This window comes from Triplophysa rosa, linkage group LG16 (genome assembly GCF_024868665.1).
Source record: "Triplophysa rosa linkage group LG16, Trosa_1v2, whole genome shotgun sequence".
NCBI lineage: Eukaryota > Metazoa > Chordata > Actinopteri > Cypriniformes > Nemacheilidae > Triplophysa > Triplophysa rosa.
In genome coordinates this window covers 4,564,088-4,591,424 of record NC_079905.1, presented here as the reverse complement: position 1 = coordinate 4,591,424, position 27,337 = coordinate 4,564,088, and the positions used below count along the sequence as shown (strand labels likewise).

The following is a 27,337-nucleotide window of genomic DNA, read 5'->3' as shown; positions in this document are numbered from 1 at the left end:
CAGCAGCAGCTGCATCGTTGCAAAAATGGCGGCTGGAAGTGCAGGCGCTAGCGGCCGCAATAGTGGCTCATCGCCGGCTTTGGAGTCCACTTTAGACCGTCGTTTCCAGACTGTTAACAACACCATGGAGTCTATCCAAGGACTATCCGTCTGGTGCATCGAGAACAAGAAATATCACAGCGCGATCGTACGGTTCTGGCTAAAGTGGATGCGCAAATGTGAGTGTTTAGCACGTTAGCATGCTAATCTGTCGTCAGACACCTGTTATAAAAAATCTGCGTCACTTGGGACTACAAAGCGGCCGTGTGATTTTTGTGTGATTGTGTATTTTAAAGATTCTCATAAATGGGTAACTTTAGTCTTTCTTCTTCAGTGAACTCGACAGTTATGTTTTGTTAGCAAACTGCTAATCTGTCCCCATGAGAAGGGTATTCCTGTACAACCGGAGAATAAGGTTATTGACCTGGCATTATCCAGTTTGTCTTTGCATTTGTTGATGCTTTAGGATGCAAATGCATGTCAAGATCATTGGTTGTGTGCTGTAAGTTAAACTGCAATTTCTAATACTTGAGCTGTGGATTGCTGTCTGACATGAGTTTCAGGAGTTTACTGGTGTTAATTGGATTTGTGTGTATTTGCTTGGACATCTGGCTGTCTGGATGTGCAGTTTTTGTTTACAGTAGTCCAAGTGTGTGCTGGTTTTTAAGGAGAACATAAAGAGAACTTAAATGTCGGTATTTATGGATGCCTGTTGGCACTGTGTTCAGTTCTAACGCGTTCACGCAGAGATCACACACAAAAAAGCTATTCTAAAAGCTTTTTTGTATTTTTATGGGTTTTGATGGCATAGTTGCACCTTACCCTTTACAGGGGGCAGTTTTGCATTAACCTATACACTGTCACCTATACATTGCTGTTGTATGTGGAATCTTTTGGATGTATGTGTTATTATGTTAGGAATAATTGACGACGGGAAATTAAACGAAAGTTAATGAACAGAACACCCAAAGAACGTTTGTCAACCAATCAGATTGAAGCATTCAACATCCCTGTGGTATAAGTGGAAAATATAATTGTTACATGGCATGCATGCTACAATTCTTGGTGAAACAATTTGTGCATAACAACAGAATCTGCACAGGTGTTCTTGAACATAGAAAATGCTGTTTTATGACTTCAAATCATTGTTGTCCTTTACTGTTGACTTTTTTAAATACATATCAGTATCGGAACAATTTGAGATTTTTTTCATCCTTTTACTTACAAGAAACCCTGTAAAAGATTTGGATCAGTTTTTTAAATATTTGGGTTAATGTTATGTGTGTATATCTGCAGTGTATCATCTTATAAAAAGATGAAGTCCATGTAATAAAAGTGCCAAAAGATGTAGTTTCATTGTATTTAAGATTATATAATTTTGTCTACAGAGAGAAGGGAAGTTAATTTATGGTAAAGCTAGGTTTATTTACTAGCTGTGCTTAGCTTTAAGGTTGGTAGTTTTTTCTTCCACAATTTAGTACGGGCATATTTTTGGTAACACTTTTCTGGGTGTTTTATATGAGGGATATCTGATAATCAGATAATCTGTAGGGAATACATTTGCACTGTATTGATTATTTATTTTAGATTATAGCATGGATTTGTCAAATTCTGACATGTTTACTGCATGATGTTGTTGCATTGATCATATACAATGTAAAAGAGCGGTACCCAGCATTGTTAAATGCATTGTTTGACTGTGTGTTTTTGTAAACCAAACTTTATGTCTACAGATTGTATTTGGTTTATTATAACGTTTTGTGGGCGAACCTTTTGACAGAAGATGAATAGACCAAAAAAAGACAAAAAGTCAAATAATCTATTGTATCTGCATATGTAAATTTTAATGTGGCTGTTCATAAGCATCAGTGTGATTGATGATTGCGTGCATTTTAACAAATAAATTAAGATAAAGCAACATTAATCTACAATTAAGGCTGTCTTCAAGACCTCTGAAGTTCTACATGTTCAGAGTTACTATGTGATATGTTTAAGTAATGTTTGCTGAAATATAACAGTCCAGGATTATCATTTTTTGTCCCAATTAAACAAGCGAATTAAGCAAAATATTAATGTAATGTTGTGCAAAAATACTGAATGAGGTTGCTGTGGGCTTGCAATGTATGGAAAATGCTGGTAGCCTCTGTGAATTATTTTAGCATTCAAAAATAGAAATATGTTTATAGTTCGGGGTAACAGTCCAAAGTCCACTTTAGAGGAATGGTTCACCTTCAAATGTAAATTCTGTCATCATTTACTCACCCTGTTGTCCTTCCAAACCTGTATGACTTTCTTTCTTCTGCAGAACACAAAAGAAGATATTTTGAAAAATATACAGAAAACTGTCTGTCCCCATTGACTGGCATTGGTTTTGTGTCTATACAAAAGAAGTCAATAGGGACCAATGTTTTTTGTTACTAACATTTTTCAAAGCATCTTATTTTGTGTTCTGCATATAGAAACAAAGTCACACAGGTTTAAAATGACAACAGGATGAGTAAATTATCTGTTCCTTTAATATAATTAAACAAGTATTAGGCCTATAGTTAAACAATGGTCCTGAAGCACTGCCAGTTTTAGTTATTTTTCTTATTTCACATATTGTCGCTGTCGTGCGGAAACCTCCTATGTCCAAATTTTGTCAATTTAATATTTTTTCACAAATCAATGCTATTGGTCAGTCCCCATGTGAGTCTGTTATTTTTACAAATTATTAACCAATCTAAAGTGTTGAAAATAGCTGGAGAGCAAATCTCTTAACTCCATTGGACACTTCAACTGTCTGAGAAGTCTCGTAACTCCACCTCTTCTTAACTCCGCGGTAGCTTCTCGGCATTACGTCTCCTGATTGAAAGTTTTTTTAGACAATAACGAGTGAAAATAGTTAGGTTAGATACATTTGAGTAGGTCTGTTTTGTTAAAAATCGATAGCTGTAATGCTTCGGTGCAGAAGGAAGTCTGTGAGCCACGAAGGTAAGTTTGCGAGCAGATTCGGCTAATTTCTGCCTATTAGACAGCCTAGTCAGCTCATCGTTTTTTGTATTACATCACTTATAGTTCTTAAACCTTTAAAATATAGTTTAGGAAGATGTATGTAACCACAGTCGTTAGCTTTGGTTAACAATTGAAGCCTTTTCTCTTGTCAAGAGGCTCAACACGACCACCGACTTTATTTGCGTGCAGATTAATTTCCGCCTATATTAGACAGCCTGTTTAACGTTTTATTTTGGTATTGCATCACTCATAGCTCTAACGTTTAAAATAGAGTTTAGGAAGATGTATGTAACCACAATCATTAGCTTTCATTAGCTCTTAAAGCCTCGTCTCTTGTCAAAAGGCTCAACGCGATCGCAGACTTTGATGAGCACTGCTGGCAGCAGCGACGTCTGTGTCCGTACCATTCTTGTCAATGACAGTGTAATCTCGTATCTCCCTGCTCCCAGGTTATAAACCTTGTATCTCCGATTAAACATGGTTTTGGGGAAATGTTGTGTTAATGTTGGTACACAACAGTATATGATAGCAATATAAGGTATAATACCAACTTTAACGATACAATGTTTAATAACTCAAAAAATATGCAGTTTTTTAACTTCCTGAAAAATAATGTTTTTTTATAGATACGAGGATTCCGCCCAACAGCGCCAATATATAATTTAGTCTTAAAGATCATGTGTGTTTAACATTCTGATTAAGTCATAAATGTACCGTTGGTTTTATTTTCTTCCAATGTTTGTGTAGTGTTTTTGGACCTGTGTTGTTTGCGTTTGGCAAAATGGTCTAGAAGTGATTGCAGAGCACAGGGTGTTTTCAAATACTTTTTTTCACTTTAGCTGGCTTGGTTTGTGAATGCTGTGATGAAGGACTTCAAATACACATGTAGGCATTATGAACGTTATTTGTATTTAAGACTGCACTTATAAGGGGAGTTTTTATTACAAGTTGCTTGAAGTCACTAATAGTTTAGTCTGGTCAGAATTTCCTGTTTTTATTGTTGCTTGTTTAAGGTATGACCACAAGATAATTGAGGTACAGAGACTGCTGTGTCACTATCACATTTTATACTGGACGTTTATGGTTGTAGATTGAGGCACACGTGCATGCAGGTTTGGTTATGCAACTTGGACAAACTATTCGTTGGTCATTGTACCGAATTAGACATGTGCCCGGTTAACCGCGGTTACCACCAAATCCTGCTGAAACCGAGCTGGTTGCGATAATGCAAGGTATCGTTTATTTTATTGATGCGTAGCTTGTCCGTGAAGCACGGCTCTGGGATCAGTAGAAATGCTGCTCGATCTAAAAGCAGTGCGAGTTTGAGTCGCTTATAACGTGCATTTGAAAAAGCAACACCCGTCAAACATGATCATTATAAATATACTTTATTATCATAAAAATACCTGAGGAGGCTTGAGGATCAGTGATAAAAACATGTCCTTAGGCATTTCCTACTACTACGTGTGTTATGGTCTTCTTCTGCAGTGCGTATTTGGAGTTTCTGCACGAGAGCGCCCTCTGGCTTTCGGATGCAGCAGCATTTTACCGTACTTCACTCACAAATTGTGCATAAATCACGTGATATATATTTTCAGTTAACCGGGCATATGTCTACACCGAATAGGGGCCATTTCTCTCCCCAGGCCATTATATGTGTAAAAATGCATAAATATTAACGTTAAAATACATTTTATTCTTAAACAAAGTGCCTTAAACATTAAGCTAACTGCAAACTTAAAATATAAAATTTTAAACATGAATAAAAACTGAACATAGCATTTGTTATGTATCCCCACACTTTAAATAAAATGGTGCTTTATAGCACTAAAAGTGATTCCTGGCTCGTAATCTGGGAACCACTTTAAGTGCTATATAGAACCCTATCTTGGTGCTTCACTGGTTCTCCAGAGGTTCTCCAGAGGTTCTTCAGTGATTGACTGAGGTGCTATATAGCACCGCTTCCGTATAAAGAACCTGTTAAGTGACTCTTTGGTTCTTAAACGGTTCTACATAGCACCTTAGTCATCCCAAAGAAACTCTGAAGAACCAGCGAAGCACCAAAATATGGTTCTGTATATGGTTCCGAACCACACCCGCATTACAGCTACATGATGTAGACAAAACCATTTATTTTCTCATGCAACAAGCAACAAAATATTAGGAATTCCTGGTTAATGCATTTTTAAACATTTGTAGAAACTCAGTATGGCAGCATTTCGGGACAGACAACCAAGAGTGAATCCACTAAAATATTGTTAGCTAATAGTAGGCCTATTCTATATTTGATTAGTGATGTAGAAATGTGTTTTGATTTATGAAATGTTTTTTTAAATGGCCTATATTGTTCATGTGATATTAATAATAGTTTCTCTTAGCTTTTTTCTGTAAAATAAAAAATTATACCAAAGCCGATAAAGGCTAAGCTGCCATCAAGGCTAAATAATCCTTAATGCGGAAAAGGGACCAGGAGCATGATGAGCTTAAATGTTTATTTAAATTGTGATAAGAGTATCGAGTCCTCACTATAGCTGTCCATCAGTTGCACGCGATTGGCTACTATACTCAACGCTGCAAAGTGCGCTGCAATTAGAAACAAGCTCTTCAAACAGAGCTTGAACACAAATGAGCACAGGGCCGTGTAAAAGCAGCTTCGTATCAGCTGAGGTGAGTCGAAATAGTCTTGACTACTGGATCCGCATTCCGCCCTGCGTATTATTTCCCGACCCGCACCCGAACCGCAAATGACACATGAATAATTATTCCACCTGTTACATCAAATATTAGTGGTCAGGTGCCCACCCGCGTGCAAGACTCTGCTATATAGCACCATTTTTTATAGAGTGCACATAGGGGTGTAACGGTTCTCGGTAAAAAAATTATCTTAAATCTGACGCCACATTTATAATATGGTTCGTTAGGAATTATAATGCGTAAAACAGACTGACAAAGTTCAGCTAATGTATGTTTGTCGATTGATACACATTTAATACCTAAAACAAATCAAATAACGTAGACAAATTTCAATAGGATTGAGGTATGCTGTAATATGACCAGTCATTTATGCTTTCATCACCCGGGTGTTGTGAGCGTGCGAGTGCAGGTGAGACTTGAACAGCACGTCCTTTATTAATTGTAATTCCTCGTATGTAGGTTAGAATGAGAGTGTGGACATTTCTATATTGGTCAAACAAAAAGGAAATTATGTTTAAAGGTCTCATGAACTGGGCTTGTTTATTGTTTTATACCGTTGTATGAGGTCTACTTATGATGTTCGCGTGGTTTTTACATTCAAAAACATCACAATCAATAAGTAATAGGCTATTTTCTACCCGGGTTTTGAGACCGTCTCTACAAACGCTCGGTTTTAATGGGCGTGCCGCATTGAAGAGTTGGAAGTAAATGCCCACTGCTTTGATTGGATGGCAGTTTGCGTAGTAAACTTAGTTGGAGCCTTCTATGAATTTGGTTAGAGACGTAATGTTAGGTTACACATTAGCACCATTTACACGGTATTAGTATGATCTGGAGACGTCCTGTGATTTATAAATTACTTCCCCACATCTGTATTTCATGTGACGCATTCGCACGGGATAAGTGAAGCCTCTGATTTACTCAAATTTACTGACTTATTTCCCAGATGTGATGGCAAGGCTTTGCGTATAGTTTGTATAGCCTATAGTTGTATGGTGTTTAATGATATATGACCGTACCTGTCAGCATTTGAGACCTGTGATCGCGAACCGGACAGAAGATCACCGCGATCATGAATCTCAAATGTTACGAGAGTTTCGATGATAAACAAACAAACGGGAGACTGTCGGTAACTTATGGATATGACCCAGCTCCCGAAATAATACCAAAACACTTCAAAACAGCCTCCATTATTCACAAACAGTGGATAAAACCTTGAAAAATATATAAGAGCCCGCCAAATCACAGAGATTCTGATTCACACGGGATTTAGATCACAGACAACCTCTGCAATTATTACAAATGGCTAGAGGTCTCCAAGTAATACTAATCCCGTGCGAATAGTGCTCAGGGCATATCAAGCAATCTCTAACAAAGCAAGTGACGCATAGTACAATTTTTTTTACTCGCATAAGATTGCTGCGCCATTCCTATCAAATCCAATATTGACGACACTGCACTGCTTTTTAATTTTAATCTCTCTGCAAATCCACTGTTGAACTGTGCCTTGTTCACAAAGGAAGCCGTTGTGAAATGAATCGAACAAACACTTGTTGTATCCACGTGAGCTGAAACGTCTTTAAAAATAAACTTCAACCATGCATTACTAATGTCGGAATCAGAAGGAAGGTAATGCAGCGATTGTGTTCTTCCACAACCAAGCACTGACTGCACAATATTTTGCGATCTTTAACGGGATGTTTATGTTTATTGCTTGCTAGCTCTATTAGGTCCCGCTCAACTTGTGTTACTTCAGAATTGTCATGCGCAAACCAGTGGGCGGGGCTAGAGAAGTAGTCATTGATATTCTTCTTTGGAGGCGGAGTTCAACCTATCAATAGATAGGTGCATTCCAAGACCTGCCGTTCGCTGGGCCTGGTGTCAGTAGCGGTTGTTTTTTCAGTAACAAGGGTGTTTTCAGTTCTGACACTTACAGGATGTTCGCTTGAATACAATTCCCTCTTATATAACAAATTCTCGGGTTAAAATTGTGGTTTTAATTCATGGCTCATTTAAGAGTGTCTGAACATATGCTATTCGTACGACTACAAGAAACATGTTGTGATTATAATGAAGTTAGTCATTAGGGATGTAACGATTCACTCAGCTCACGATGCGATGCGATTCACGATTCTGATCTCACGATGCGATTTATTCACGATTTACTCACGATTTATTTTGAAAAAATGAGTTGGAACCAATTAGAAATGAACAACGTCCCTTGCATTATTTCTTAAATGCTTCACATTTCTTTGTATGATAAAATAATGTTTTATTTAAAATAACAAAACTAAACTGCAATTTTATAACAAATTAATAATAGAAAAAGTCTCTTTAATATAAACAAACTAATACTGTCTGTGCTTTTCTTGGATTTTTTTTGCATTTAAGAAATATCAGCATCCACGTTTAGGTTTGCAGTGAAAATAGCGGCCCCTGCTGTTCAAAAAATGTATTGCGATTCAGTTCAAGCCTCAACCGATTTGAATGTCGCTCATTATAACCGATTTTCAACCGGCTCACGGTGAATCGTTACATCCCTATTAGTCATGCTTGTGAGATCTCTCCCCCATGTTAAATAAGAGGGGGAAATAGACTAAAACAAGAAACTTTTTTGGATTTATATACTTGGGGGAATAAGTCTCCTGGAGTTGAGGAAGTAGATCTTTTACCTTTTTTGTTATATTTTACTATTTGTACAAGTACATGCAGATTATACATGAGAAGGGGTGTAACGATACACTCGGCTCACAGTTCGGTACATTTCTCAAAGCTGGGTTCACGATACGCATGGCGGTATTTTTAACAAAATTTAAAAAATGAAACTGAAATTCAAATAAAATTTATTTTCAAAATATTAACAATTTCAGTAACTTTTTTGTTGCACATACAGCTTAATAAAGAATTTTAACATTTTAAGGCTTAACTGAACCTTCTGTACTGCAGGTTTGTCACAAAAAAAAAGTTTGTCATATTTTAGTCATCTCCATCATTTTAGTGTTAGTCGACGAAATGTACATTATATTTAGCATACTAAAATCTAACTGTTTTAACTAATTTAATTGCTGTAATTAAATGTTCCATACTGTTTTGACATAATTTACTTGACCTTCGAATTAAATTAAACCAGGTCATTACCTTTATTTTTCAGAAAAGTTCAGTAACTACTGGACGTGCATTGTTGCAACACAGAAAATATTAGACCATGAACGACATGTACCAGTTCATTTTGACTCAATTGACTCGTTCGTTCAGTGAAAGGCGTAGTCATTCAGTACATTCAACCAATAACAAACGCTCTGACAGAGCTCACACTCAAACGCCATTGGCTCACGTATCTTCGAAGCTGCACTGTCTTTGCTTGAGACATTAATGAATGAGAAATATCTTTCAAAAAGACAAATTAAACTGTATTACATTTCTTCAATCATGCAAATCACATACTTGGTTCGATCTTTAGCATGTCATTCAATCTTTTAATGTACAGTACGACTCACTTCATCACTTCTCTAATCGGTACATCACTGGTTTCTTTTGGTTTACTTTGTTGCATTTCACATTAGTGGACGTTAGCGGATAAATTAACATTGGCATATAAAAACGTTTGTGCTTGCCTTTGTAATGAGTTTCGGGGTGACTCACCAGCAGTCACTCTTCAAGTTTGATGTGTTTTACCGGCGATTTTGAAGGAAAATAAGATGCATTGTAAACCACGTGTAGACACAGATTGTGTCTTGTGCTTCCCCTTCTCCCAGAGACTACTCTCTACAGCATATGTGAGATAAGCACACGTGACGCGCTGGCAAAGAGTAGGTAGCGTCTTGACCGCTCAATGAATAGAATTGAACATCATATCGTAAAATATCCCCATCTGTCTACGATGCGCATCGTAACATTTTTGCATTGCAAAATATCGTAATACGAAGTATCGTTACTAGGGATGTAACGATTCACTCAACTCGCGATGCGATTCACGATACTGATCTCACAGTACGATTGGTCACGATTCACAATTCGTTTTTAACAAAATGAGTTGACAAATTAGTAATGAACAAGTGCCCTTTATTATTTCTCCAAAAAACTGCACATTTCTTTGTAAAATAAAAATGCCTTTTATATCAAATATAAAAAAACTAAATTGCAATTTTAAATTCAAAAATTAAATAAAAAATGAATTATACAAATTAAAAGAAGTCTATTGTCTTTTATATAAACAGACTGTGCTTTTCCTAGCACAAATAAAAGAAGTCTCTTAATACAAATTAACCTAACTTGGATTTTTTTACATGTTTTTTTTTTAGAAATATCAGCATATCCAAGTTTTCTGGCATAAGCTGAGAGCTCTGCACATTTACAATTAGGGATGCACCGAATGTTCGGCCACCGAATATATTCGGCCGAAAATAGCAAAAAACGCATGTTCGGTATTCGGCCGAATATGTGAAATGGCCGAATAATTTTACCGAACATGACTCGAGAAACGATCAACTAGCAACCAGCGCAGAGAGAGAGAGAGAGAGCGCGAGAGAGAGAGAGAGAGAGAGAGAGCGAGAGAGAGACGTGCGCTTTATTAATGCCGCAAACATTTTGGCAGTGTGTGTGTGGAGCATTTTAAGGTGTCAGAGAAAGACACAGCACGGGACTTGCCGCACGGAAGTAAATTTCCGAATGAAAGCGTCTTTACCGGTCGGTAACTTGTGGCTATTTCAGACGGGAGCGGGCTGTCTGACAGTAGCCCCGCCGCTCGCGACATCCTTTGACATCATACAGTGGTCGCGCGCACACAGTTCCCTGTACTAAACAACTTGTCAAAGTATGTTCTGTGCATCCCGGCCACGAGTGCACCAGAGAACAGTCAGCTTTTGTGGGCGGAGTTTGCAGGAGAGACGTGAACTGATATGGTTGTCAGTCAGCATCAGTCAGAATAGCTTGCGTTCGATGTTTTTTTTTCTTACAATCATTTTGCAACGTAGCCTATAATAATCCAACAGTTTTAGTTTATTCGTATTTTTAGTTTATAGGCCTAATGTGGAATGACACTTTTTAATGAACTGTTTTGTTGTAGGGGTACAGAGTAACTTACATTACATTCTTTTACCAGTCAGTTATAGGCCTAATTAATATAGGCTATTACATTTTTTGTTTTAATGTATTTTGTTTTGCTCAATTTTATATTAAGTTGTATTGTATTTTATTGAAAAGCAAGACAAATTTTTAAAAGCAAATTTTGACTATTCAGTTTGTGCAATAGTGAAAAAATAGCTTAATAAATAGAAGAAATGCAAAAACCATATTCGGTGTTCGGTATTATTCGGCCTTCGGCCAAGTGTTTCACATCATGTTCGGCTTCGGCTTCGGCCAAGAATGTTAGATTCGGTGCATCCCTATTTACAATGTCCTCTGCTGACGAAAAAACCCTTTCACTAGGGACTGAGGTGGCTGGTGTGGAGAGATATGCTTTTGCTAGACCAGAGAACAGTGGGTACAGCCTAGCATTCTCTTTCCACCACTTGAGTGGGCAGCTGTTGAGGGAAATGGATGTTTCAGTTCTGTATTTATTCATTTCTGCATCAATCTGACTGATAGGCTGTGCAGCTGCAACTGGCTCATCGAAAGTCCGTCCAAGAAGATCCTCAAATGCAGTTTTCTTGGGAGGAGGTGGTGTCTGCTGCTCAGCTCCTGCGCTACCTGTCTGGTCCGGAGGCTCCTCTGCTGCAGGGGGGTGGCCACTGGCACCTTCTTCACCCTCATTCTGCACAGAGTAATACAAGAAATAAAAAGACTGATATAGTACAATAGTGACATGACTTTCAAATGGTTATAAGCAATATAATATTTAATATTTTTGTATAATCTGTATTACAATACACTTAGTTACAGAGATAAAAATGCAATTTTAAATATGTAATAATAATCAAACAATTATTAAAAATCCATATTCAAAATTGGAGAGAGGAAAAGAAACAATACCTGGTTCTGCAACAGCACAGCTTTCTCTTTTAGTCTGTGGAATACATCTTCACGCTGGGTTTTCTCAAGATGTGGAAGAGCCCGGAATCTGGGGTCTAAGGCAGTGCACTCCAGCAGGTGGTTGTGCTCTAACCTGTATCTGTCTGAAAGGTTGTTCAGTATAGCTCTCTTCGTGTTACTCACAGTGAGGGAGTCTTCTTCGTTGGGTGCCATGTTTTGCTCGATCATATGCTTAAAGGGCACAATGAGAGACATCGTTGGATTTTTTTCGTCACACAGCACAGTGGTGGCCGTTTTTAGTGGCTTAAGAAGCGTCACTATGTCCTCCGCATCACGGATGTCTGAGCCATCCAAAGCATCGATGTCACGTACATTTCGCCGAACGTCGTTGCTCAGGAGAGTCGCTGTCACAGCCGCTTGCTGTTCTAGATAGCGTCCAGTAGCCGAAATCCTTCATTTTCTACAACAGAAAATGGCCTCAAATCTTTTGCCATGAAAACACCGATGCTCCGTGTGATCTCCGCAGCTCTCGCACTCGTCGCAGTCAGTGGGACTGCAAATCTTCCGGTCAATGTGGTTTGGCCCGTTAATAGCTTTTTGCGTACAGATGGCTGTGCCTTGAGCTTTTCACTGTGGTGACGGTTTACGTGCTGCATCATATTCATTGTGCTGTTAGTGTATGTAGACGTCTTCTTGCAGTGTTTGCACACAGTTTTGTTTTCTTCTGTTTGCACCTCACCTCTGGCATTTTTAGTCTTCGGAAAGCCAAAATGCAGCCACACCTCTGATTTGAATGATGATGGGGCTTCCTCAATATCAACATCCACACTAGTTGTCGCCATAATTGAAACTGATTGCTACAATATGTTGTTCGCCACTACTGCGCATGTAAAGCGAGTTTGCATTTAACACAGCGGCCCCTGCTGTTCAAAACATGAATCGTGATTCGTTGAACATTTCAGCCGACTTGAATCGTCACATATTTTAACCGATTTTCAACCGGCTCACTGTGAATCGTTACATCCCTAATCATTACTTATACATGAGGTGTGTAAAAAGGTTTTTTTATATATTCTTTTTTCATTCAAAGAGTTGTCCCTTAGCCACTCCCACTGATTATCCAGCTGTCTGTGATTTTTGTTCAAGAAGACTTGTTTGAACAATGGATGTATATCCTGAAGAAGGCTGTGTAAGCCGAAACGCGTAGTAATACAGTACGCCCAGTGAATAAAAGGCTTTTAAACTATTTTTTAACATTCTAAGTTTACCTCCGATCATCCAAAGAATGATCGCATGAAGAGACCAGTGTAGCATTCTTGGCTTCTGTTGTTTTTCTAAAAAATGCATCATATTTTAGATATATTACACATTTGTAATCGTGTCCCAAGGTTTTTTCTCAGTCCTGTTACCCTAACACATCCTCACCTCTGAAAACCTTAAAATGTTCCACAAGACAAATTTAGAGCAGAAAGTTTCATCATCTTGGCCTTCTAAAGCTAGGGTCCTGGTCAGGATTTGGTTGCGTCCTCTGGAGGTCGCATTTTTCGGGCGCATACGTCATTGTGGTTGTCTCATTTGATATCAAATTAACATTTGTTTCTCTTAAGACAATCATTGTAGTTTCATTCTTGCCTTCAAATGTAACGGTTGCTTTCTGAAATAAAACCTGAAATAATAAACCTCTATGTAGGAATGGGCACGAGTACCTGAGGATTTTCGGCTTTCAAATTATATAATTTTAAATTCAGTTCAATTTAGAGCCATGTTGTGTTTGAACGTATGACTGTGTGTTTCTTCATGTTGTGCGCGAGAATAATGTTATGCGCCGCTGAATTTCCCCGCAACTATACGTGCAATAAAGTGGTGAGCTCAGGGATGCACCGAAGTTTCTGCTGTCGAAAATGGCATTATCTGTATTAAAGTCACCATGAAACGGAAGTCACTATTGACTTCTTTTCCGTATCGTGACGTATATCCGAGTGAAACGGCTTCTGAAATTTGAAAAAAAATGTAGGCTTTATGGCTTTATTTTGCCTTTCCCAGTTTGTTGTAAATTGGGCCTGGAGGGGAGGGCTAAAAATGCTTGGCCATTGGACAGTCTGTATAGTCCTACCTCTTTTTTGTTGCTGACGTCATGTGGTGAAAAGTTGTTGTTGAGAGGGGGAGAGGAGCTAAAAGAGTGAAAAGAAATTTCAAAGTATAAAATTAGTGGGCGTGACTTGCGTTTTTCCCTGCAAATTGATTGGATGTGTAAAAACAGCGGTTGCATTTTGAAATGAAATTGGCAGCAGACTGACAGTTGAAGGGGAGAAATTAACGGATGCTTCGGCCAAGCCGTCTAGTTTACTTCATTTGACATGGATAGTCATTTCAGGGCGAAAGTGCATTTTCAGATTTTAACTAAAGATTATGAGGGTACATGCATTTTAAAAAGAAAATGACCCACATTGATAAGTTATCTGCTATAAACGCTGCAATATTTCATGACAAAAATAAGAATCCGCCCAAGTATATTTGGCGTCACATTTTTTGTATCCATCCGTGCTAATGACAGTATCTGTGATCAAATAACTAGTTGATAAGCAGCGCTTGCGCGTCTTCTCTCCTTCCTGACTTGTTTGGTGTGAGTGGAGCGCATGCACTCTCTCTTCCGATGAGCTCCATGTGTGTGCGCGAGCCTTCGACCTCTCGTATTTAACCGTCACTTGCATTTAAAATCAAAGAAGCGTTCGTAATACAGCAACACATTGTTGAGAAAGGGCAAACAGCATATAGCCACTCTTTAATGTAGATGTACTGTATTGCGATTTTGTCCGATGATGTAGCGTTTATAAATCGGAATTTTAGCAGCGGATGTAGTTTTCTCTAGCCCATGTCCTGAAGCGCATTTCAAGCCTGTTGACATGTACACACCCACTGCCACAAAGCCAGTTGTTTTCATTAAAATGATTGTGTACCATATATCATTTTTAAAGCTCTGCTTAGTTTGTAACTTGACTACTGTTATGCATATAATAATTGTAGAGTTATTGTAGAACTTCACATTATAATGGTAATTGGTAAAAAGATTAGATTCTGTTACAAAAAACTAAAGGAATCATTTATTGTTTTAAAATGTCAAATTTCTCCATTTTTATTGTGTTAAAAGTATAATATTAATACAATTGTATTAAAAAAATGCAGTTTATATTAAAACGGATGTGTCAAAATGTACTCTCCCATAAAATCTTTAAACCCCGCTGCAAAGTGTGTTTGAAGTATGTTGCTAGCAAAGGTTGCAGTACGACCAATTTACTGCAGCTCCTCAAACAGAAAAATCTATTTAAATCGTAAACGGGGATTTTTTTTAGAACATATCGCCCAGCTCTAGAACAAGGCATTTGTTGCGTCTCTTCGCACTGCATCCACTGGTCACAGAATGTCTGTTTATAATGGGTTCTAGTGTTGTTTTCGCGCCGCTCGCGGAGCAGGGTGAGCGTTTTCAATCCAGTTTGCTCATTTTCTTTTTGTATATTTTATGATATTGTAGCTATGAATGGAGAGGGTCAATCTCAACACACAATCCTGTTACCTAAATTATTTATTGTTGAAAAGTATTTGTTTATTTTAATTTATTTAAAAAATGGCAAATCACTACAATTTGTTTACAAAATGTCTTCATGTCATTAGCATGTTCGGCATGTGGCTTTATTTCATGAATTTGTTAATTTAATGCTTAAAACTCAGCCCTGTTACAAAAATGCATCTAGTGCTGGGCGATGTAACGGTACACCGAATTACGGACACGGTTGGAATTGAAAAACACAGACCGGTAGGGGTGATTCAGCAACGTAAAAGTCACGTGCATCTTTTTTATACGGCTCGAGCTGCGCAGTTACGCAGTCACGTGGGTCTGCTCTGTATAGCGCGAGCAGAGAAACTCAGGCACGTGTGCCTTTTCTACATGTACACAGCTGCGCAGCTATAAAGTCAGACTTGTCTTCTCTATACATACGCATGCTTATAAAGTCAGTCGCATCTGCTCTGTACAGCACAAGCTTGCAGGCTCCTTATATTTGTTTACATCGCGATTTACAGCCAGCAGCGAGAGTCACGTGACGACAGTGAAACAGCTCGATCATTGACATTTATTAAAAATAATAATGAACCACAAACTTACATCCGTTTCAAAGTAAATCATGAAAATGGTTTATTTGTGTTAACAGCCATTTTTTATGCTATTTGTTTTGTTAATAATAATGTAATAATACGTTTTGTTCAAATAAATGGTGGGAAAATGTCCTCACAGCACATGCCTAATGAGTACAACTCAAAATTTTTGTATTGTTCATATTTTGGACATTTGTTATGCACATTAAAAACAGTTGAAAAACGTGAAAAAACGTGAAACCGTCCAAATCCCTAAAAATACAGTGACCCAGCTCTAATCTTCCATTTAATTTTTTTGATAGATTTCTGAGATAGACGTTTAACTATTCAAATGTGTATGTGTATTGGTCAGCTATTACATTTGGTGTTGGAGGGGGAAAAGAAGTTTGATTTTGACATTCAGCAAATGACACCCATTCGTTAAGTGTTTTAGTAATCAAATGTAAAAACTAGGGGTGTGACGAGATCTCGTGGCACTATTTCCTCACGCAATTGGCATGATAGAGTGCTGGGCTCGAAATTATGCTCCCTAAATTTAACCTGTGCAACCTCAAAATATATTTGGGAGCATTTGTGCGAGTGCAGATTTCGTTGTGGTGTGACCTGTTTTCATTACTGTACAGAACGTTAATAACTGCACAAAGTATGTGCGTGCCGTGCTGTGAGCTACAGTGACCGGCCGGCCATTCATAGACAACATGATTCTCCATCCCACGGTCCTAATTTCCCACGGGTTTTCTATGCAAACACGCGCTAAACGGACAGGTTTCAACCTTCATGCACTAGTATTAACGGCAGGTCGTGCTGCCAGCAGCGCTTTGGGAGTGCGCGGCTGAACAGCAGCTGAACTGACTGTACCACAAGTACAGTATAGCAATTGCAAGTTCACATTACGTTATTTTAAATACATTCACAGGCAAACCTCTTCAAAAACAGATCATCTGTCTCTAGAGCTGTCACGATTATGAAATTTGGCTGACGATTAATTGTCTAATAAATCATTGCGATTATGACAATTAATTGTCTGTTTTAGAGCTTTGACTTTTAATTCTCATACATTTTTTATTCAGCTTTGAAACGACCATATTGTTCTGAATATAAAGACTATGTTCTTTTTCTTAGAAATACATAGGAAAAAATTGGGTCATCATACTTAAGGTTTAGGCTTTTACCTGTCAATAATACAACCGCCAAATACTTGTAAATTAAGTAAATTGATCAGGAGTGAATTGAAGCCACCATTAAAATGCTATCAGTCATAGGAAAGCTTCTAGTCTGTTTTTTTTCTCACTTGCAAGACTACAATAAAAGTTTACTTCTATGTTAATGAGATTTTGGTAGACTAGTTTTCACACTGAAATAATATTAAATTGTACTGCAGGTTATTTTTATGGTATATGCATTCGTTTTTTTTAAGTGATTGTGTTGTGGTGGTACATTTTACAAGTATTACCATGCTTTAGTTACAATATATACAATAAAATATGCAATATGCAGATGCAGATGCACTACAGCTCCCCATAGTGTCTTCTATAGAGATGTGCAATAATTGCGATGATCTGAAACCATCGCCATGAGGTCAAACAATCGCGATGAGACGATTATTTAGTAATCGTGACAGCCCTAATCACAGCTTGTGTTAGCTAGCCTGAAATAGTGCTTGCTTACATTTAACATATCTGATTTACTGGCTGGCTAGCTACTGAATAAACACATTTTGGTATTTGCTAGTTAAACTTTAATACCATAGATAAAATATATTTAACCAAGTAATATCAAAACTTATTTGAATGGACGTAATCTTTGAACTCAAATGTAGAACTGTAGTCTGGAAGATGGGGATTTCCCACGCAGGTTACTAAGGGATTGTTTGTGGTGGTGGGATGGTCTTTTTTATGATCTCACCTAAATATCTACTCAGTCAGTGTATTTGTTTTTACAATGGTATAATTTGCACAATAGCTTACAGCACATGGTTTTAAACATAAATTTGTGTAATATTTGTGGACATTTTTTACATTATTTTGCGTGCAGGATTCAATAAATTATCTGTTATATTATGGAAGAATGCACAGCACATGTAGGCGCATGTATGTAGTTTTTGTATTTGGTGCTGGTTTGTACGATGTCTGAATTGTCAAAACACCTTTCAAAATCCTTGCTACGGATGCGAAAAACGCAGAAAATCAAACCCAGTCCAAATTTTTTTATGACAGACGAAAATATCGGAGGCAGTGTGTTAATGTGGTTGACACACCGTGAGGTCGTATTTATTTTTTAATGTGCGAAAATTTTGGACGCAAATTTCGGATTCTATGTGATATTGGCTTAAGCAGTGTGCTCTGGGGATGTGATTGATAATTGTGCAGTGTAGACTAGAAATTCAACTGAAATTGCATTAAATCTGGTTGTTTTAACCAAGATTAATGTGCAAGATTTTTATTCAACTACATTTAAATTTCCTGTTATATGGTAATCTGCAATTTTGTAAATTTCCTGTTTATTCCCATTAATTCCCATATATTCCCGTTAATTCCCATATTTTTCCGTTAATTCCCATATTTTCCCGTTAATTCCCATGGAAAGATTTCCAGCCTTGAAAATTCCCGAAATTTTGTAACCCTACTCTCATGGACAGGGTCAAAGTTTTGATGCAAAGCTGCATTGTCAGATTTTGAACAAGTGGATCTAGAAAGCTTCAGTTTGAAATGATGCTCTATGTTGCCTTAATTTGTTTGTCTTGATTAGTGTTGTGAATATGCAACATAAAGATCGTTGCTCATGCCGTGGTATAAAAAACATTAAAGTTAAAACTGCAATCTGTAACTTTTTGTTTCTCTTTTTCGAACATAAAATTGCAGTTTACTTTCTGTGGGTTGAATCAAATGATGTCAAACTAACATTTCCCATGTAATCACACCTGACAGATCAAAGTAAAAATCATATTGTGCTATGGGTCTTATATTTTATGTACTTGTTCAATAGCTTACTTGGATTTTTTTTACCGAGAAGAGTTACGAAATGCAGATAAAGGTCTGATCGAAATGCACTATATAGAATCTATACAGATTTTCATTTAGGCACAGTATAGTAGATTTAAAATGATACTGCAATATAAATTTCCCATTACTAACATTAGTGGCACACACAATTGCAAATAGACCAGTATTAAAATTTATGAATTGTGATGAAATGAGGATTTTTTTTAATAAAACGTTTTGTTTCTTTTCTAGCGGATGAATCCCACAGGCTCAATCTCTTCTATCTAGCTAATGATGTCATTCAGAACTGTAAAAGGAAAAATGCCATTGTGTACCGCACCACCTTTACTGATGTTCTGCCGGAATCCATCAAACTCATCAGGTAAGACTAGACCGCTCACTGCTCTGGATGTGTGTTCACGGTGTGTGTGTTACTCACTGCTGTGTGTGTGTGCACTTGGATGGGTTAAATGCAGAGCACAAATTCCGAGTATGGAACACCATGCTTGGCCTCACTTCACATCACACTTTCACTTTCATGAGTCTCACCTGACTGTTCTCAGATCAGCATCAGCTTTCTAACAGTGTCTGTGAAATCGTGGTCTGCTGTTTTTCAGTTTGTTTTGTTTTGCCGTCTCTTATGTAATGTGTGTCGTAAGCTACCTGTGAGGATATTGTGCTGAGTTTTGTCATTGTAATGTCATTTTAAACTCCGATAAATCGTTTGGCCGATAGATTCTCAGGTTCGGTCACGTTACGCATTAGCATTTTGTTCCTTACGAAGATGGCTTCACTCGACCCCACGCGGCTCCCCACACGACACCAAATCACCGCGAGAACAAGTAGACGGCTTTAAAAATGCTCCCCCGGTGCCACGCGCCGTTTGGCCTGCACGGCGCCGAACAAAATCTAACACTCAAAGTAGGGCTGTGCAATTAATCGAAAATAATTGTAATCGTCAATTTTGGACTTCAACAATTACAAATACATAATAATCGACGTAAAACGATTATTGTGCCGCATTCCATTTTGCAAGGATCATCTCTTTTCTTGTGGTATAAATCCACAGCGCACCCCCTTCTTTTACAGTTGTTCAGCTGTGCAATTTCTTTACATTTATTTTTCAGTTGAATTCACAGTTTAAAAGCGAAGTTTTTTTATTTTTCTATGTTGTTTTAAAACTTAGTGAGTAATCATGTTAAATAATCGGGATCTCAATATTGGCCAAAATAATCGTGATTATGATTTTTGTCATAATCGAGCAGCCCTAACTCAAAGCCAGCATCTGACAGACAGTGAAATAACCAATAATCATTCCCTTTTTAACTTGAGGTTGTGTTGTGTGTAACAGTTTACACTCCGACATGCAGCAAAGTCTTATTCAAACAGTTCCGTCAGGTGTCATATCTCGCAGCCCAGCGGTAACTAAAACTGGGGACACAAAATAATTAAAACAAACAAAAAACATTTTACCTCACAAACAGTGACAAATCCCGTGACAGGCTCTGCCTCAGATATGTGTTGTTTTTGTTAACTTACAAACAAGACGCTGTTTCCCCCTGCACTCTGTCACTCTTATCCCAGCATGAGAGCTGTGTGGCTATGTCGTGTGTGAGGTGAACGAGACAGAGACACATACACTGTATAATAATACGTTTGCATTCCTATACATTTTTATTTAATATCCAACGCATTTAACTCTCCATGATAGCTTAATGTGTGGAATGGAGTGTACGTTGTAGTCTGTTCTGTTTTGATGCTAAGCTACATGCCACTAACTAAGCAAATATATAGGCTGTGCTTTTTGTCGTGGTTTTGTGTTGTTTTCACAGAGACAACACCGAAAAACAGACATAAATCTTTATTAGTCAAGTATAATTTTTTTAAAACTTTGACCTAATTTAAGAAAGTGAAACATACTGAGTAAACTAACTTTATGCGATTTATTTGTACAGGTAGTACTAAACAGTTTGTGGATTAGTGGAGTATTTTTGCGTGGTGGTTTATGAAACATTTACTGCTGTGTTTGTTTGTTTCGTTGTTTGTTATGACCAGTTTTGACCAGTAAATGATTCATTTAAAATGGGTGGTTATTAATTAACTTCTCATTTCTCCTTACAGTGCTCTAAAGGACAGTAAGGTGACCAAATCTGTGGAACGGATCCTGACCATTTGGGAAGACAGAAGTGTGTATTCAGAGGAGTTCATCCGTAAGCTGAAAAGCGGCCTAGTTTGGAAAGAAGAACCAGCAAAAGGTCAGAATTGCATTAAGGAGTTGCACAGTAGTAGTAAAAAATAAAAATTATGCCATTTACTTATCATACTTGTATCATTACAAACCCGTGTTCCTTTTTGCCGCCTTTGAAACACAAAAAAGAGATTTAAAGAATATTTGGTTGAGTTCAGTGGATTCAGTAAATGGTAAATCATTCATCACCCAAATGCAGTGAACAAACAAACACCTGAACTTTGCGAACGTATGCTCTCTCTCTCTCTCTCTCCTGCACGCAAGTAAAAGTGACGTCTGCGCATGCTCCTTCTCCTGCTCTCCTTGCTGCCTCGTGCTTTTCCGGGAGAATTGTCCAATAAGGGACTAAGGAAAATAGTTGCAAAACAGTTTTATATGTTCGAAAAAAACTTTCTGAAACCTGTACGATCGCTGGGGGAGTGTAGCGAGCACAGAAATACTACGTAATGCGCACAAATCGTTTTTTGACAAGTTGACCATGTTAAGCATGAGAAGACAGCATTTTAACATTGTTAAGAAGTCAGAATGCATGACACACCGTTGCACCACCCCTTTAAAACTTTTAATGTGATTTTCACCAATATCTCCTTTTAGTTTCAGCTCCTGTCAATTCCAAAGCTGCCCTGAAATCCAAGATTGTGGCTGAGTTTGTGGTAAATAGTCCATATTTCACATTCATAGTGGAATTGTTATTTGGACCCGTTAAGTTGGGCCAATCTGAAACCTACTGTTTATGTGTTTTGTATTTCCCCATGAAGCCATCAGCTTTTATCGAGCATCTTTCCAAGTACAGGAAGTCGATGGATGAGATTGATCTTAAGGAGAAACAGCTGGCTGCCATGAGAGTGGATGTATGCAGTACAGAAGCCCTAAAGAAACTGAAAGGTCAAACAAAAACAAAGACGCTTTTAAAATTCTGAACGTGTATTAGATTGTGTATTAGATAAATTTTGTTTGTTTTCATTTATTATGCATCTCGGACCTCAGACAAGGCTGGAGGTAAAAGGTTCTCCAAAGATTTTGAAGACGGGAGCACAAAGCTTCAGGACTTTGTTTCCTTCCTGGACGGCGAGGTCAAAAAAGGCTCACCCCTGATGGAAGCTCTGGAGAATGCCGACATATTCTACGAGATGCAATATAAAGAGGTCAAGATTGTTGCTAAAGTAAGTGTTTTTGTAATTGGTGATCAACTAAGCAAGAGGAAGAAGTAGTCTTGTCACGGTACCAACATTTCAGTAGTCGGTACCAATACCAGTAAAATTCCAATGTTCTCGGTACCAATTTCGATACCAAAGCAAAACACCAGTACATGCTAATTGAAACACAATTTTATTAATAAAGCTCATTGTTAATATAAATGTATAGAAAGCAATGCCATTTTGTATACATGAAGTATACAAGTTAATTGTTGCTGAAACGGTTGTGTGCTCACTGGGGTCTTTCATGCTGATGAACATCCCCTCAGTCTGCTGCTGTATAAGACAAATAGAATAAACTTCAGTAAGTCAACTGACTGAACAAACATGCATATGCAATATTAAAACAAACATCAGTTTTTATGTTGCATTTACACAAGATTACTTATATTAAGGTAACTGTATATTAAAATAATAAATGCAACAGATATATTTTTCTTTAGTTTAAATGTGGCTTTTTAAACCTAATAAGAGTTATCTATCCAAGACATACACATTGCTAGTCATACAGTTAGTATGCTAGTTTTCTAGCACATAGATTTCAGATAGGCCTATATAAAATAGGTACTGTAAACCCCATCCTGTCCTCCCATTAATTTTACCCCATTACAGTTATAAAAGCATTAAATGGTTAATAAAGACACTTGACTGGATTAGCATTGGCGCTAACAAATTAACACGCAAACAGGGACGTTTAATTTAATGTAACCTTTAACTTAACATATGATACAACATTCATAATGCAAACGCAACAGAATTTGAAACTTACCGCTTGAACTTGTTCAAATAAATCCGGATGTTTCCTCCTTTCACCACAAAACTCCATTCGTTTTCTTTGTGATATGACTTTAATCTGAAGTATTTCTGTGCGCATCTCTTGTGGATCGGAGCCGCGCTTATCCGCTCATCACGTCTTATTGTGTCTATAAAAAGTTTCCGACTGACAACCTGTCAGACAGAGTATCAGTACCCGGTTGACCCGGTACGTCGGTGCTACCGGGTCTTGTGAAAATTAGGTACCGACAACTTTTTTATTTTTAGGTACCGACTTGGACCCGAAGTACCGGGACTTTTGACAACACTAGGAAGAAGCTTGGTTGCATTATTTTTTCGTTCTTAAAATAGAACATCAGTATAATGACGTGTGTAATAACCTGATGCATGGCACTTTAAAAAAAGAGGATAAAACATTACAAAGATCAGAGACCATCACGAGACCATTACAACTAAATCGCAGTGCGAAATGGAATTTTTCACACTGGGAGATTGAAATGAAAGTTGAGAAGGGTCATTTCAAATAAAATAGCTTTGGAGGAAATAAGTAAAATGGTATATTTCCAAAAAGCACTTTATGAAATCTAATTTTTTTCATTGTCTTCAACAACAGCTCCTCACTCGCAGCAGCAATGAGGTCTTCTAGCAGACCTGTCATTATTAGCATCATGAAACATGTCTTTATATTTGAAACCAGCGTCGTATAGCCTTTTTCAGAATTGATGCTCCTTTAATGTCTTTAGTGGTTTCAGCTGGCCTGTTCTGCAATTGGATTTGTAAAAAACAACACCAGACGAGTGAAGCTCATGTTTTGAACGGAACACAGTTTAATGCACTGCGGGCCAAGTTTGTCTTTTTCAGATTAAGTAACCAGATATGTTAACTCTTATTTTTCTAAATCTAAGTTTACATTTTATTCTGTTCTGTAACCAAATTGAATATAAAACTGGCCTACTGTCCTTTGGAGACTTAATGGCCAATGAAAAAAAACGCTTATTAGTATCATTGTGATACTCATAATGTTGGCTAATTCTGTATTGCCATCAAAATAGAATCAAAAATATTGTAAATATTTAGTATATTGCTCATTCCTTAATAAAGTGCTTTTACAAATGCAACTTTTTTTGATAAAATGTAGTTATTATGGTGTAACGTCTTTTCAAATCTTTACTTTCCAGGCCTATGAGACGTTTGCAAACCGAGTGTCGCACCTCAAGCGCAAACTCGATGCACTGAAAGCTATGCAACCCGATCCGAATGACTCGCCCGTCCCCTCCCCCATTGAAGATGCCCCTTCACCCACCGGTTCAGAGTCACCCTTCCATACCCTGGGTACCACTGGTGACCCGGACCCAGACCTGGATGGGCAGGAAATAGAGGACGACATGATTGCTTTGATTGATGCTCCCAGCCCCCTCTCATCTGTTGGGGGTTCCCCAAAACCAAACATTTCTATGGGAGAAACGGACAACCGAGATGTAGAAGATATGGATCTCTCAGATGTAGAAGAGGCAGAAACACTGGCCATCATAGGTACGAAATATACTTTTTATTCTGAATACATTGTAGAAGTAAAGTGGGTTTTTAATGATTTTGGAAAGTGGGTAGTTAAGCATGTATGTTTGTGTCCTACAGTAGAGGAACGTGCGGCCCCGTCTGTTTTGTCCAAACAGCCAATTGCCCCTAAGAACGTCACAGAAACCTCACCACCTACTAAAGAGGCGGCGCAAACCAAGCAGGTCACAACCCCACCACCGCCTGTTTCCTCAGCAACACAGTCACTTCCTGTGAACATCACTGGCGTTGATCTAGGCAAGATCAGCTCCATCCTCAGCACACTCACAAATGTTATGAAGAATTCAGGTGAGATTGTGTAGATAGTATTGATCTACATCACATTGTACATGGGGTGAAATTGCATGTCATGTGGGAGCTGCAGGTTTGAATCTGGATTGTGCTTTGAGTCTTCCAACTAAGTCTTCTCTTTCCTTTGTGTCCAAATAACTAAGTACAAAGGAGACTAGAAGCATGCTGCATAATGTTGAGTTCAAACATTTCTTTTTTCCTTTGCAGCTGTGGGAGTCAGTCCTGTTTCTCGGTCTTCACCAAGTGTGCCGTCCACTCCAAGCTCAACTCTAAAAACTCCCGTAGCAGTCGCCCCACCAGCCAACCCTCTGGCCAACATCCTTTCCAGGGTCGACATCAACCCCAACACCCTGCTCAGTGTCCTGTCCAAAACACAACCCCATGGTGGTCTTCAGGGTGAGAAATGGGATAGCAAGATCTTTTCTGAAACAAAAGAATTGTGTTTAAAATTGAATGATGACGTTACCAAAGAGTACAGTACCAACACTGTCAGTGTGGTTTAGCAAGCAAGTCACCTGCAGACTCAATAAGATTTAAGATTGTTCTGTTCAGATGGTAGAAAAATCTCTTAGGGTGCATTTTTATTGCTACATGTTAGTAAAGATTAGTTGTAAGTGATTTAAAGAGGAAAAATGACATTACCTAATAAATCTCCTGACCCTTGCGTTCCTACTTCCTATCTTTATCTTTCTATAATTTTTGCCCCAGGTCTGACCTCTTTACTAAGCAACCAGGCTGCAAAGACTCCCACACCTTCAACGTCAGATTCGGATAAGTCACCCCTTACCCCTCTTGCATCACACGCCCATGAATCTCCTAAAGTCACACCAACTCCTGCTATGCAATTGGCTACAGATCCTGTCTCTCATGCATGCGTGACTCCCAAATATTCAAAGTCGGATACAGTGAATGAGAAAGTAAATCCTAGCTCTTCTCTCAACTGTACCCTGGACTCCAAAATCGACAACTTTCTCCAAGGAAACCCAGCACTGAAAGGCTTTAATTTGGGCTTCCCGTCTGTTCTGACATTGCCTAAGGGGACTGTTGACAGCCCCATAGCAAGTTCAGACAACCTTGTTGGGACCCCAGTAAGGGATGAGGCTGGCTCTACGCCTACCCAGGATGAAATTATGGACGTTCCGAGACCAGAGCAGTTGATGTGTCAGCAGGGTCCATATTTGTCTGCAGATGCTAAATCAACACTTCCCCTTACGTCCTGGCAAGACACAAATTCTCAAACCGATCCAAGACTACAAAGCGGTGCAGAGTTTCCCCAGAATGTCAGGCAACCAAAAAAGGACTCTGTGCCCTCTCTTGCGGAGGCAGAAGCTAAACGTCATCAACTCATCAAAGCTATGCTTTCCACTTCAAATCCCAGCAATCAACAATCTTCAAGCAACAATGGCGAAGCCACAACAAGACCTGGTCAAAAACATCAAGAGCTAAGGCATAACCCTGTAAATATGGGACCAAATTCAGAACTGCCGATGAGGAGCTTGTACGTTGACCCATATCGAGATAGTCAAGAGCAGCAAGTGTCGGCAAGCTCTGGGAGGTATGGAGCTGAGCCGTACCGTGTTAAAGAACTAGGGCAGGATCTCAATGCACCTAGCTTCTTCACCACACCCCTCCCACCGATTCCAAAGCTCCCACCTCCCCCTCAAGACTTCATAGCTCCTGTTTCTTCTTCGAGGGCAGGCGGTCCTCATGTTCCATTGGAAGAACCTTACAGTCAAGCAGAAGTTGGTGGTGCTGACAAATCGTACATTCAAGAAAACTCTGAATATGGTGAACACTTGGCTCAAGTGGAACCTTTCCATCCACATGGGGATGGACTGTCACGCTTTGCTCCGGCACCACACCACGTTCCTAAAATCCCACAGAATGCTCCAGTTGATTACAACCACCAACATCCACCGAGAGCTCCTCTGCAGCACCCACCCCATCGCCGCCTTGGCTCTCCACCTCCAGTAAGGGGCTACCATGAAGGTTTAAGCCCTCCTCGACCTGTACCTGACAATCCGTACTTCGACCCGTTCTATGACCATCCTCCCCGCAGTCCATCTCCACCACATTATGACGCGTACCCAGTTTCTCCTCGTGCGCATGAGTACTACCCCGAAGACATACCACCTCACTACCCAGAGCAGAGGGTTCCTCCTCCTCACCTAGAGCACAGGCCTCGACCGCCACACCCTGTCCGTTTACTTCACCCTCACCCAGGGCACTATCCACCTCCAAGGCCCCTGCGTCGGCCACCACCAGTCCCGTACGTCCATGAGCCACCGTTCCCCAGAGGCAAGCGACCCGGCCCGCCTTTCGGAGGACCTCCAAGAGCTGGTGGACCCTTCTATCCTCCTAAAAGACCTTACCTGCCTCCACGTTACTGAAGTATCTCTTATCGCAATTCCTAAGCTCAGCTGTTG

At 38.8% G+C, this 27,337-nt stretch overlaps 1 protein-coding gene across 1 annotated transcript; it reads left to right on the top strand.

The window, feature by feature from the left end:
* On the top strand, positions 1-27,303 carry rprd2a (regulation of nuclear pre-mRNA domain containing 2a). The gene is made up of 10 exons (XM_057354004.1): positions 1-218; positions 19,080-19,209; positions 20,949-21,082; positions 21,670-21,728; positions 21,834-21,960; positions 22,063-22,238; positions 24,224-24,578; positions 24,681-24,908; positions 25,119-25,307; positions 25,620-27,303. Exons 1-10 carry the CDS (start codon positions 26-28, stop codon positions 27,299-27,301), a joined length of 3,273 nt encoding a protein of 1,090 aa, XP_057209987.1. The 5' UTR covers positions 1-25; the 3' UTR covers positions 27,302-27,303.
* The last annotated feature ends 34 nt before the right edge of the window (positions 27,304-27,337 follow it).

Bases quoted from the DNA above. Each gene is read 5' to 3' on its own strand.
- rprd2a (XM_057354004.1), top strand. From the start codon at position 26: ATGGCGGCTGGAAGTGCAGGCGCTAGCGGCCGCAATAGTGGCTCATCG. The intron at 21,083-21,669 runs GTCAGAATTGCA...ATCTCCTTTTAG, and splicing joins GAAAGAAGAACCAGCAAAAG to TTTCAGCTCCTGTCAATTCC. The intron at 25,308-25,619 runs GTGAGAAATGGG...TTTTTGCCCCAG, and splicing joins ACCCCATGGTGGTCTTCAGG to GTCTGACCTCTTTACTAAGC.